At 42.9% G+C, this 14,148-nt stretch overlaps 1 protein-coding gene across 2 annotated transcripts in view; it reads right to left on the bottom strand.

The window, feature by feature from the left end:
- Positions 1–239: 239 nt before the first annotated feature.
- Positions 240–14,148, bottom strand: part of LOC129820883 (neuropilin-2-like) — a 91,928-nt gene continuing 78,019 nt past the window's right edge. The window contains exons 9-10 of one of the 2 annotated variants that reach the window (XM_055877958.1): positions 4,288–4,350; positions 240–2,633 (exon numbers count right to left, since the gene is read on the bottom strand). In XM_055877958.1, coding sequence (XP_055733933.1) covers positions 2,329–2,633; positions 4,288–4,350 — 368 coding nt within the window. In that variant the 3' untranslated portion in view covers positions 240–2,328. The other variant, XM_055877957.1, reaches the window with a different exon arrangement.

Genomic DNA, 14,148 nt, shown 5'->3' with positions numbered 1-14,148 from the left:
TCCCATCCTCTCTCTGTGAACTATATCTCTGTCTCCCTCATCTCTCTGTCTCCCTCATCTCTCTGTCTCCCCCGCTCTCTGTCTCCCCCGCTCTCTGTCTCCCCCTTCTCTCTGTCTCCCCCTCTCTCTGTCTCCCTCCTCTCTGTCTCCCCCTCTCGCTGTCTCCCCCTTCTCTCTGTCTCCCCCCTCTCTCTGTCTCCCTCCTCTCTCTGTCTCCCTCATCTCTCTGTCTCCCTCATCTCTCTGTCTCCCCCGCTCTCTGTCTCCCCCGCTCTCTGTCTCCCCCTCTCTCTGTCTCCCCCGTTCTCTGTCTCCCTCCTCTCTCTGTCTCCCTCCTCTCTCTGTCTCCCTCATCTCTCTGTCTCCCTCATCTCTCTGTCTCCCTCCTCTCTGTCTCCCCCTATCTCTGTGAACTACATCTCTCTGCAATCCATATGTTGCAAAAAAACAATCATGTTTCACACAGCGTCACACCATGTGACATAGATCATCGGACAGTCAGAAATCAAAATACCAACAAAAAAATAAATACGATCCTAATACTTCTTCTTGAGGACACAACTTAACGACCATTATGTGTCATGAGATAAAACGATCCTTCTTCCTTCAACCGTTGTCTTCTTCTATTACAGACAGGAAACAGCCTGTAATAACAACACATCTAACACCGTAACAGACAAGCTGAACTGACGGTGGTTGTTGACTGTTGACACTAAATTAATAATGTCTAAAAATGGCACGAGAACGAGATGTCTATAGGGTGCGATTAAAACTGAAGCTGATCCTAATAAGATCCTAAAACTGAACTAAAAACTGTCCATGACACTGTTTTCACATAATGCAGGCCGGGAGCTGTCTGACAAGCCAGAATCAACATTCTAAAAACTCCCTGCCAATAATTCAACTCATTATCTAACTTCCATCATAACCAAAAACAAAATATTTTCTTAATTCTTTACAAATCTAGTTTCATTTTATGTTTAATTTTTTGGGGGGGATAGGCATTAGATTGATATGTTTTGATATCGTTCAGCACCCACTGAATGGTCCACTGGCAGCAGAACAGCTCTGAGAGAAAGGTCTGGTCTTAGATGGGTTAGGGTTCGAGCCCAGACTGAGAGTAGGAGTTAGGGTCCAAGCCCAGACTGGGAGTAGGAGTTGGGGTCCAAGCCCAGACTGACAGTAGGAGTTAGGGTCCAAGCCCAGACTGACAGTAGGAGTTGGGGTCCAAGCCCAGACTGGGAGTAGGAGTTGGGGTCCAAGCCCAGACTGACAGTAGGAGTTCAGGTCCAAGCCCAGACTGACAGTAAGTGTTCAGGTCCAAGCCCAGACTGACAGAAGGAGTTCAGGTCCAAGCCCAGACTGACAGTAAGTGTTCAGGTCCAAGCCCAGACTGACAGTAAGTGTTCAGGTCCAAGCCCAGACTGACAGTAATTGTTCAGGTCCAAGCCCAGACTGACAGTAAGTGTTCAGGTCAAAGCCCAGACTGACAGTAAGTGTTCAGGTCCAAGCCCAGACTGACAGTAATTGTTCAGGTCCATCCCAGACTGACAGTAAGTGTTCAGGTCCAAGCCCAGACTGACAGTAATTGTTCAGGTCCATCCCAGACTGACAGTAAGTGTTCAGGTCCAAGCCCAGTCTGACAGTAATTGTTCAGGTCCATCCCAGACTGACAGTAAGTGTTCAGGTCCAAGCCCAGACTGACAGTAATTGTTCAGGTCCATCCCAGACTGACAGTAAGTGTTCAGGTCCAAGCCCAGACTGACAGAAGGAGTTCAGGTCCAAGCCCAGACTGACAGTAAGTGTTCAGGTCCAAGCCCAGACTGACAGTAAGTGTTCAGGTCCAAGCCCAGACTGACAGTAAGTGTTCAGGTCCAAGCCCAGACTGACAGAAGGAGTTCAGGTCCAAGCCCAGACTGACAGTAAGTGTTCAGGTCCAAGCCCAGACTGACAGTAAGTGTTCAGGTCCAAGCCCAGACTGACAGTAAGTGTTCAGGTCCAAGCCCAGACCACTGTGGTCCACTGGCCTGTGCGTGTGGCATCATGGCAGGTAAGGGTGGTTCATTCCCAAGCTTTGATTGATCAGGGTCTCTCCTGCAGGCAGAGAAGAGACCGCCGAGGGGGGGAAAGGGTATAGCGGGTGTATCTGTATGTATGTCGGTGTCATCAAGCATTAAAAGCACAGGTCTTTGGGTTGGAACAGCCCACGGGCTTGAAGGACTAGACCTCCCGGTGGGGGAAAGCGTCCTAGGCCTCCCGGTGGGGGAAAGCGTCCTAGGCCTCCCGGTGGGGGAAAGCGTCCTAGGCCTCCCGGTGGGGGAAAGCGTCCTAGGCCTCAGAGCAGCAGCGTTGCTGGTTAATCTTGACCTTGTGTTTGATCCCGTCGTACAGTTCAAAGTTGTAGTTCTCCAGTGTGGTGGAGCTCCGTGACGACAGGCCGCTGTAGAAGCAGGTGCAGTAGAGCAGCAGGCCGCCACACACCGCCCCCAGCAGTACGCCCAGGGAAGACATGACGATGATGGTGACCAGGATAGGATCCAGGGTGTACAGCCACGAGTTGTCCTTCTCGGAGACACGTGTCACGGGAGGGTCCATGGACGGACCAGGGGTACTCCACTCTGGGAACGGGAACCCTGAACATAGGAAACAATATCAGAATAACCCTTTGACATCTAGGCTGTTCATATGAAAAGTACTGTACTGTACAGGTGACCCAAGAACAGTTCATATGTAGCATGTATTCTGTACAGGGAACCCAAGGACTGTTCATATGTAGCATGTATTCTGTACAGGTGACCCAGTTCATATGTAGCATGTATTCTGTACAGGTGACCCAGTTCATATGTAGCATGTATTCTGTACAGGTGACCCAGTTCATATGTAGCATGTATTCTGTACAGGTGACCCAAGGACTGTTCATATGTAGCATGTATTCTGTACAGGTGACCCAGTTCATATGTAGCATGTATTCTGTACAGGTGACCCAGTTCATATGTAGCATGTATTCTGTACAGGTGACCCAGTTCATATGTAGCATGTATTCTGTACAGGTGACCCAAGGACTGTTCATATGTAGCATGTATTCTGTACAGGTGACCCAGTTCATATGTAGCATGTGTACTGTACAGGTGACCCAGTTCATATGTAGCATGTGTACTGTACAGGTGACCCAGTTCATATGTAGCATGTAAACTGTACAGGTGACCCAGTTCATATGTAGCATGTATTCTGTACAGGTGACCCAGTTCATATGTAGTATGTATTCTGTACAGGTGACCCAGTTCATATGTAGCATGTATTCATATGTAGCATGTATACTGTACAGGTGACCCAGTTCATATGTAGTATGTATTCTGTACAGGTGACCCAGTTCATATGTAGCATGTATTCATATGTAGCATGTATACTGTACAGGTGACCCAGTTCATATGTAGCATGTATACTGTACAGGTGACCCAGTTCATATGTAGTATGTATTTGGTACAGGTGACCCAGTTCATATGTAGTATGTATTCTGTACAGGTGACCCAGTTCATATGTAGCATGTATTCATATGTAGCATGTATTCTGTACAGGTGACCCAGTTCATATGTAGTATGTATTCTGTACAGGTGACCCAGTTCATATGTAGCATGTATTCATATGTAACATGTGTACTGTACAGGTGAGTACAATGTAGTTTTGCCCACAATTACTTTATTTGTATTGTTTTATTTAACAATTATATAATTCAATGAAGAACAGATTGTCAATTGAAAAGACTAACTGTTATAACTTTGCTTTCCCACTTAATTCTGTCATAGTATAGTGCTGTGTGAAAGGTCCTGAACACTACTTCCTCTCTCACGGCTATCTACCAGGAAGTTTGAAAATACATTGCTGAGTGGGCGGGGAGCTAATATTCATGAGCTCGCCTTGACTGACAGCTCTTTGAAACGACTACGTCAAGCAACTTGAATGCAGTGTTGCAGTACAATCATCTCAAGCTGATAGATGAATAGGGTCAACTTTTAATTATATTTGCGGACATCCTACAGTACACTCATATACTCATATACCTACAGTACAGTCAAACGTTTCACCAGCGTAGAGTGGGTTTTTACTGCTAACCTTACAAAGCATTACACAGGCTTTCTCCTACCTATCTTTCCCGCTTTGGTCCTGCCGTACACACCTACACGTACGCTACGGTCACGAGGACGCAGGCCTCCTCCTTTAAACACAACAGAAACGGTCTGCCACGTCACATGATCAGATCGTCTTCGCCGTAAGACTTTAGTGTCTTACCTCCGTTCATACGTTCCCTGCCGTTGAAAAGGGGTTCATTTCCAAAGTCAATAGGTCTCCAATCTGAAGGAAAGAAAGAGGTTGAAACAGGTTGAAACAGGTTGAAACAGGTTGATGTGAGAAAAGGGACTAGACTTCTGTACTGGTAGTTAGTTAACCAAGTTAGTTCACCAATAGTTAATACGACTACAAATGAATGAAGCAACACGGACGGCGTGACAAAATGACAGCGAGGTGCTTCTCGTGTAAGTTGGTAACGTGACTATTCATTCACACGGGGGCCAAGAACATAACTCAACATGGTTTGACATCAGGAAATATACAGTCGTTTTCGTTATGTGTTTGACCCTCTGAAACTTGATTTTTTTATAATAATAACCAAACCAGAGCAGATAACACTTTAGAAGGACAATTATTTTTAGAAAAATATCCCTTTATTAGCATATTCCAATAGCACAATATAATATTTACAAGACCGTGAAATTCAACAGATATATTCCTTATGTCTTTGAAAGAGGCTGTGGTGCAGCATGGGTAATGTAGTTAACACAGTTAAAAGGACACACAAGTCAAGGCCTTACATTCACAAAGAAGACTTAGCAAAGTGCACACGGTAAGTAACAAAAGGCTCCGTCTGAATTGGCACCCTATTCTCTGATAGTAGTGCTACTGTTGAATTGGCACCCTATTCTCTGATAGTAGTGCTACTGTTGAATTGGCACCCTATTCTCTGATAGTAGTGCTACTGTTGAATTGGCACCCTATTCTCTGATAGTAGTGTTACTGTTGAATTGGCACCCTATTCTCTGGTAGTAGTGTTACTGTTGAATTGGCACCCTATTTTCTGGTAGTGGTGTTACTGTTGAATTGGCACCCTATTCTCTGGTAGTAGTGTTATTATTATATATTACACATTATTCGTAGGGTGCCATTTTGGAGGTAACAAACTCCCTATATGTTAGGATAGGGGTAACTATCCTATTATAGGGGTAACAAACTCTAGAGGCTCCCAGCCTGAAGGTAAGACGACCCTGATGGAGAAACGAGACCTCTGTGACGTCAAGGTTTCACCAAACGCACTTTACCAGTTTGCTTTTGATTCATCTTTGGGAATCTATCTTTCATTCATACATTTTTTTTTTTTTTTTTTAGATAAGAACAGTGAGAAGGAAACAGAAACAGAGAAACATCAATGGACATAACGTGTAGAATCTTCATCACTCAACGTCTATATCCTCTCCATGCTCAGCAGCAGGGCTTATTATATGGGTTCTAACCTGCTAACATCTTATTATAGGGGTCCTAACATCTTATTATAGGGGTCCTAATATCCTAACATCTTATTATATGGGTTCTAACCTGCTAACATCTTATTATAGGGGTCCTAACATCTTATTATAGGGGTCCTAACATCCTAACATCTTATTATAGGGGTCCTAACATCCTAACATCTTATTATAGGGGTCCTAACCTCCTAACATCTTATTATAGGGGTCCTAACCTCCTAACGTCTTATTATAGGGGTCCTAACCTCCTAACATCTTATTATAGGGGTCCTAACATCTTATTAAAGGGGTCCTAACATCTTATTATAGGGGTCCTAACATCTTATTATAGGGGTCCTAACATCCTAACATCTTATTATAGGGGTCCTAACATCTTACTATAGGGGTCCTAATATCCTAACATCTTATTATAGGGGTCCTAATATCCTAACATCTTATTATAGGGGTCCTAACCTGCTAACATCTTATTATAGGGGTCCTAACATCTTATTATAGGGGTCCTAACATCTTATTATAGGGGTCCTAACATCGTATTATAGGGGTCCTAACATCTTATTATAGGGGTCCTAACATCTTATTATAGGGGTCCTAATATCCAAACATGTTATTATAGGGGTCCTAACATCTTATTACAGGGGTCCTAACCTCCTAACATCTTATTATAGGGGGTCCTAACATCCTAACATCTTATTATAGGGGTCCTAACCTCCTAACATCTTATTATAGGGGTCCTAACCTCCTAACGTCTTATTATAGGGGTCCTAACCTCCTAACATCGTATTATAGGGGTCCTAACATCTTATTAAAGGGGTCCTAACATCTTATTATAGGGGTCCTAACATCTTATTATAGGTGTCCTAACATCTTATTATAGGGGTCCTAACATCTTATTATAGGGGTCCTAACATCCTAACATCTTATTATAGGGGTCCTAACATCTTATTATAGGGGTCCTAATATCCTAACATGTTATTATAGGGGTCCTAATATCCTAACATGTTATTATAGGGGTCCTAACCTGCTAACATCTTATTATAGGGGTCCTAACATCTTATTATAGGGGTCCTAACATCTTATTATAGGGGTCCTAACATCTTATTATAGGGGTGCTAACATCTTATTATAGGGGTCCTAACATCTTATTATAGGGGTCCTAATATCCAAACATGTTATTATAGGGATCCTAACATCTTATTATAGGGGTCCTAACCTCCTAACATCTTATTATAGGGGTCCTAACATCCTAACATCTTATTATAGGGGTCCTAACCTCCTAACATCTTATTATAGGGGTCCTAACATGTTATTATAGGGGTCCTAACCTCCTAACATCTTATTATAGGGGTCCTAACATCTTATTATAGGGGTCCTAACATCTTATTATAGGGGTCCTAACATCTTATTATAGGGGTCCTAACATCTTATTATAGGGGTCCTAACCTCCTAACATGTTATTATAAGGGTCCTAACATCTTATTATAGGGGTCCTAACCTCCTAACATGTTATTATAGGGGTCCTAACATCTTATTATAGGGGTCCTAACATCTTATTATAGGGGTCCTAACATGTTATTATAGGGGTCCTAACATGTTATTATAGGGGTCCTAACATGTTATTATAGGGGTCCTAACATGTTATTATAGGGGTCCTAACATCTCATTATAGGGGTCCTAACATCTTATTATAGGGGTCCTAACATCTTATTATAGGGGTCCTAACATGTTATTATAGGGGTCCTAACATCTTATTATAGGGGTCCTAACATCTTATTATAGGGGTCCTAACATCTTATTATAGGGGTCCTAATATCCTAACATCTTATTATAGGGGTCCTAACATCTTATTATAGGGGTCCAAACATCTTATTATAGGGGTCCTAACATCTTATTATAGGGGTCCTAACATCTTATTATAGGGGTCCTAACATCTTATTATAGGGGTTCTAACATCTTATTATAGGGGTCCTAATATCCTAACATCTTATTATAGGGGTCCTAATATCTTATTATAGGGGTCCTAACATCTTATTATAGGGGTTCTAACATCTTATTATAGGGGTCCTAATATCCTAACATGTTATTATAGGGGTCCTAATATCTTATTATAGGGGTCCTAACATCTTATTATAGGGGTCCTAACATCTTATTATAGGGGTCCTAACATCTTATTATAGGGGTCCTAACATCTTATTATAGGGGTCCTAACATCTTATTATAGGGGTCCTAATATCTTATTATAGGGGTCCTAACATCTTATTATAGGGGTCCAAACATCTTATTATAGGGGTCCTAACATCTTATTATAGGGGTCCTAACATCTTATTATAGGGGTTCTAACATCTTATTATAGGGGTCCTAATATCCTAACATCTTATTATAGGGGTCCTAATATCCTAACATGTTATTATAGGGGTCCTAATATCCTAACATGTTATTATAGGGGTCCTAATATCCTAACATGTTATTATAGGGGTCCTAATATCTTATTATAGGGGTCCGAACATCTTATTATAGGGGTCCTAACATCTTATTATAGGGGTCCTAACATCTTATTATAGGGGTCCTAACATCTTATTATAGGGGTCCTAACATCTTATTATAGGGGTCCTAATATCTTATTATAGGGGTCCTAACATCTTATTATAGGGGTCCTAATATCTTATTATAGGGGTCCTAACATCTTATTATAGGGGTCCTAACATCTTATTATAGGGGTCCTAACATCTTATTATAGGGGTCCTAACATCTTATTATAGGGGTCCTAACATCTTATTATAGGGGTCCTAACATCCTATTATAGGGGTCCTAACATCTTATTATAGGGGTCCTAACATCTTATTATAGGGGTCCTAACATCTTATTATAGGGGTCCAAACATCTTATTATAGGGGTCCTAACCTGCTAAAATCTTATTATAGGGGTCCTAACATGTTATTATAGGGGTCCTAACATGTTATTATAGGGGTCCTAACATCTTATTATAGGGGTCCTAACATCCTAAAACTCCTTTCTGTCTACTTCCATACTGAATGTTAGAAGAATGAAAGAGTTTTACTCAGGCAGAGCCATGGACGGCTGCTTGGCACCATATGGCCCGTTCCATTTGAGTCCCCTCTTAGTGCTTTAGCTCATTAAGTTCACTTTGATGAGCGTCATCCCAAATGGAACCCTATTCCCTATATAGTGCACTACTATAGACCAGAGCCCTATTCCCTATATAGTGCCCTACTTTAGACCAGAGCCCTATTCCCTATATAGTACACTACTATAGACCAGAGCCCTATTCCCTATATAGTACCCTACTTTAGACCAGGGCCCTATTCCCTATATAGTGCACTACTATAGACCAGGGCCCTATTCCCTATATAGTCCACTACTTTTGACCAGGGCTCGATAAGGGTCGTAATAAGGAAATAGGGTGCAATTTGGAATGAAGACTAAAAAAGTGACCCGGAAAAGAAGTGCTTACTGCAGACTTAATAAATGTGATCAGATCCATTAACTAATTAGAATTATTAAAAGGCTTTTCAACAACTGTCATCTCAGAGAAGGGAAGCAGGCAGCCCTGGCGAATTCTAAAAAGCCTTGTGACAACTTGACGTTTCTTTTTCTCTCCATATCGAACGTTAGCAACAAAAAAATTAATATAGAGGAGAGCTGCTCCAGGCCATAAATGAAGACATAGATACATTAAAGTCATTGATTAGAAGCTGAAGGCAGCAAAGCTCTGCGTTGTATATGGATTGATAAATCATGGCTGTGTGCTGCAATGGTGAGTTAAGATGGCCGGGACAAGTCAAAAAAGCAACATAAGCACAAATTCTACAATATCAAGCATTTCATGGTAAAGACTACACCCGTTTGTATACAGAGCAAATGTGACAAATAACAATTTATTTGATTTGAATCAGGAAAAAATATATATATTGTCAAAGGAAAGTCTGAAGTAAAAAATATGTAATAGTAGACAAAATATATAAACTGTATTTCAGATGAGATGGGACCAAGATTCTAGACCATCTAGATAGTGAACTATTCTGATATTTCAGATGAGATGGAACCAAGATTCTAGACCATCTAGATAGTGAACTATTCTGTATTTCAGATGAGATGGGACCAAGATTCTAGACCATCTAGATAGTAAACTATTCTGATATTTCAGATGAGATGGAACCAAGATTTTAGACCATCTAGATGGTGAACTATTCTGTATTTCAGATGAGATGGGACCAAGATTCTAGACCATCTAGATAGTTATCCATTTTGTGAATACCATGGTTAAAATAATTTCCCAATTAGTTTAGCTGTGTTATTGTATGGGGTTTAGACATAGTTTCTTCTCACAAGTATGTTACTATGTGATTTTGAGCTGCTGTTGAGGTGGTCTCTCCTTCTCTCTCCTTTCTGTTTCTTCTCTCTGTCCGTCCGTCCAGAAAGGTCATGCAATGCAGGAAATGTAAAACCTGTAACGTATTAGAATCTTCTGAAGTTTGTCATTTCCACTTTGAAATTTCAGACATGATTTTTCCCGTATGAAAAATGTATATTGAAAAAAAAGAAGAACGTTTTTTTTAACGTCCATTTAAAACACAGAATAATTCACTATTTTCCTGTTGCTGAAGGATTATTTTACTGCTGTAGCAAACTGGCTCAAATTAAGATCCTACATCTGTAAGTGGGATTCAGATAAACATGTCCCAAAATGTACAACTGTGATGCGGTCCTCTAGACTTCAAAATGGATTTTTACGGACAAGAAAAAGCCACGGCACATTTTCTTTAAAGCAATGAAACAGCAAGGAAACAACCATTTAAGTCCTGTAGGCTTGTGGATACATTGAGCTATTAAATCTCTCGCTCTCCCAAAAAGTATCAGTGTGTCTGTGATTGGTGGTTTCACCTTGCTCTCTCTAACAATTCCTGCTTCCCAAATCAAACCCTATTCCCTATATAGTGGTACTACTTTAGACCAGAGCCCTATTCCCTATATAGTGCTCTACTTTAGACCAGAGCCCTATCCCCTATATAGTGCCCTACTATAGACCAGAGCCCTATTCCCTATATAGTGCCCTACTATAGACCAGAGCCCTATTCCCTATATAGTGCACTACTATAGACCAGACAGTATAGATCTATAGATACATAGATATACTATACTATACTATAGATCGAGACAGTGCCATTGGTATACTTCGACTCAACACATATTAAAACAAATATTTAGCTTCCTATCAACCAGGGCCCGGCTTCCCAAAAGCATCTTCAGGCTACGGTCATCGTTAGGCCTCGAACTGTTTCCCAAAATCGTCGTTACTAAAGTTACACTTCAAAGCGTTCGTTAGTTATCGACTGCGTTAGACCACTCGTAGCTAAGTGCTTCGTTAGATTCCTTTTATACACAGAACACTTCACCCCCGGTACCTTCAGAACGAAAGTCACAGTGACCACAAATACAAAGCGGCCATTTTCTTTGCAACAACAAGCGAAGAATATAAAGATGCTTCAAATGAAAAGTCAGCCAATCGGACAAACGTCTCTGCAGCACTCCACCAATCAGGCCTCAGACAGAGCTCCAGAGTTCCCCCCTGGAGATGGGAGAACCTTCCAGAAGGACAACCATCTCTGCAGCACTCCACCAATCAGGCCTTTATGGTAGAGGGGCCAGACGGAAGCCACTCGTCAGTAAAAGGCACATGACAACCCGCTTGGAGTTTGCCAAAGGCACCGAAAGGACTCTCAGACCATGAACAAGATTCTCTGGTCTGATGAAACCAAGATTCAACTCTTTGGCCTGAATGCAGAGCGTCACGTCTGGAGGAAACCTGGCACCATCCCTACGGTGAAGCATGGTGGTGGCAGCATCCCTACGGTGAAGCATGGTGGCGGCACCATCCCTACGGTGAAGCATGGTGGCGGCACCATCCCTACGGTGAAGCATGGTGGTGGCAGCATCCCTACGGTGAAGCATGGTGGCGGCACCATCCCTACGGTGTAGCATGGTGGTGGCAGCATCCCTACGGTGAAGCATGGTGGTGGCAGCATCCCTACGGTGAGGCATGGTGGCGGCACCATCCCTACGGTGAAGCATGGTGGCGGCACCATCCCTACGGTGAAGCATGGTGGTGGCAGCATCCCTACGGTTAAGCATGGTGGCGGCACCATCCCTACGGTGAAGCATGGTGGCGGCACCATCCCTATGGTGAAGCATGGTGGCGGCAGCATCCCTACGGTGAAGCATGGTGGTGGCAGCATCATGCTGTGGGGATGTTTTTCAGCGGCAGGGACTGGGAGATTAGTCAGGATTGAGGGAGAGATGGACGGAACAAAGTACAGAGAGATCCTTGATGAAAACCTGCTCCAGAGCGCTCAGGACCATCAGACTAGGGCGAAGGTTCACCTTCCAACAGTACAACGACCCTAAGCACACAGTCAAGACAATGCAGGAGTGGCTTCGGGACAAGTCTCTGAATGTCCTTGAGTGGCCCAGCCAGAGCCCGAACTTAAACCCAATTGAACATCTCTGGAGAGACCTGAAAATAGCTGTGCAGCAACGCTCCCCATCCAACCTGACAGAGCTTTAGAGGATCTGCAGAGAAGAATGGGAGAAACTCCCCAAATACAGTTGTGCCAAGCTTGTAGCGTCATACCCAAGAAGACTCGAGGCTGTAATCGCTGCCAAAGGTGCTTCAACAAAGTACTGAGTAAAGTGTCTGAATACTTATGTGAATTTCAAAAAAACAATTTTTTGCTTTGTCATTATGGGGTGTTGTATGTAGATTGATGATGAAAAAAATACAATTTAATCCATTCTAGAATAAAGCTGTAACGTAACAAAATGTGGAAAAAGTCAAGGGGTCTGAATACTTTCTGAATGCACCGTATGTACAGTATAGACTACATAGACCTATATATGGGAATATTGAAATCAATTTCATGTTAATTCAATTGAGTTTTATTTAGCTTATTTGTTTGCTACTGTCTAAAATTTGCCTCAATATATTTCATGATTTGTAACGTGATCAATAATGTGCCAAATCTTGAGTTAAAGCATTATTATAGAGCTGCCTCAATATGTGTTGCCATTGGTGATAATATCTCTCTAGGAGCTGATCCGTGGTCAGTGTTGTGGAATAATTCTTGATTGGAAAGGTGAGATCCGCTGATCTTTGTAAACGAGTGAGCTGAGAGTCGGAGAAGCAAGTTCAGGGACTGAGTGTTTTAATAAACAAACGTTACATAATCTAAAACAAGACAACAATTAACAACGCACAGACAAGACAACGGAACAGGAACAATAACACCTGGGGAAGGAACCAAAGGGTAGTGACAGATACAGGGCAGGAACCAAAGGGTAGTGACAGATACAAGGCAGGAACCAAAGGGTAGTGACAGATACAGAGCAGGAACCAAAGGGTAGTGACAGATACAGGGCAGGAACCAAAGGGTAGTGACAGATACAGGGCAGGAACCAAAGGGTAGTGACAGATACAAGGCAGGAACCAAAGGGTAGTGACAGATACAGAGCAGGAACCAAAGGGTAGTGACAGATACAGGGCAGGAACCAAAGGGTAGTGACAGATACAGGGCAGGAACCAAAGGGTAGTGACAGATACAGGGCAGGAACCAAAGGGTAGTGACAGATACAGGGCAGGAACCAAAGGGTAGTGACAGATACAGGGCAGGAACCAAAGGGTAGTGACAGATACAAGGCAGGAACCAAAGGGTATTGACAGATACAGGGCAGGAACCAAAGGGTAGTGACAGATACAGGGCAGGAACCAAAGGGTAGTGACAGATACAGGGCAGGAACCAAAGGGTAGTGACAGATACAGGGCAGGAACCAAAGGGTAGTGACAGATACAGGGCAGGAACCAAAGGGTAGTGACAGATACAGGGCAGGAACCAAAGGGTAGTGACAGATACAGGGCAGGAACCAAAGGGTAGTGACAGATACAGGGCAGGTAGTAGGTGATGGAGTCCAGGTGAGTGTCATGATGAGCTGTTGCGCGTAACGATGGCGACAGGTGTGTGTCATAACGAGCAGCTTGGTGACCTAGAGACCGGGAGAGGGAGCAGACGTGACAAACCGAGAGCAGCGCTTCGTTTCTTTCGATCATGTCCGTAATCGACAGACGCTCCAACGACGCACTTAGCGAATGTTCTCAGTGGTGTTTTGGGAAACGCAGGTTATGTCTTTAACCGTTACTGGAAAGAGGCATTATAAAAACACTCTGAAGCTTAAATTCACTACCGGGAGACCAGGCCCTGTTCATTCCCCTTCTTATCACCCTGTACATTTCCCCTCTTATCACCCTGTTCATTTTCCCTCTTAGCACCCTGTTCATTTCCCCTCTTATCACCCTGTTCATTTCCCCTCTTATCGCCCTGTTCATTTCCCCTCTTATCACCCTGTTCATTTCCCCTCTTATCACCCTGTTCATTTTCCCTCTTAGCACCCTGTTCATTTCCCCTCTTATCACCCTGTTCATTTCCCCTCTTATCGCCCTGTTCATTTCCCCTCTTATCACCCTGTTCATTTCCCCTCTTATCACCCTGTTCATTTCCCCTCTTATCAC

Source organism: Salvelinus fontinalis, chromosome 23 (genome assembly GCF_029448725.1).
Source record: "Salvelinus fontinalis isolate EN_2023a chromosome 23, ASM2944872v1, whole genome shotgun sequence".
NCBI lineage: Eukaryota > Metazoa > Chordata > Actinopteri > Salmoniformes > Salmonidae > Salvelinus > Salvelinus fontinalis.
This window is presented reverse-complemented; position numbering and strand designations above follow the sequence as displayed.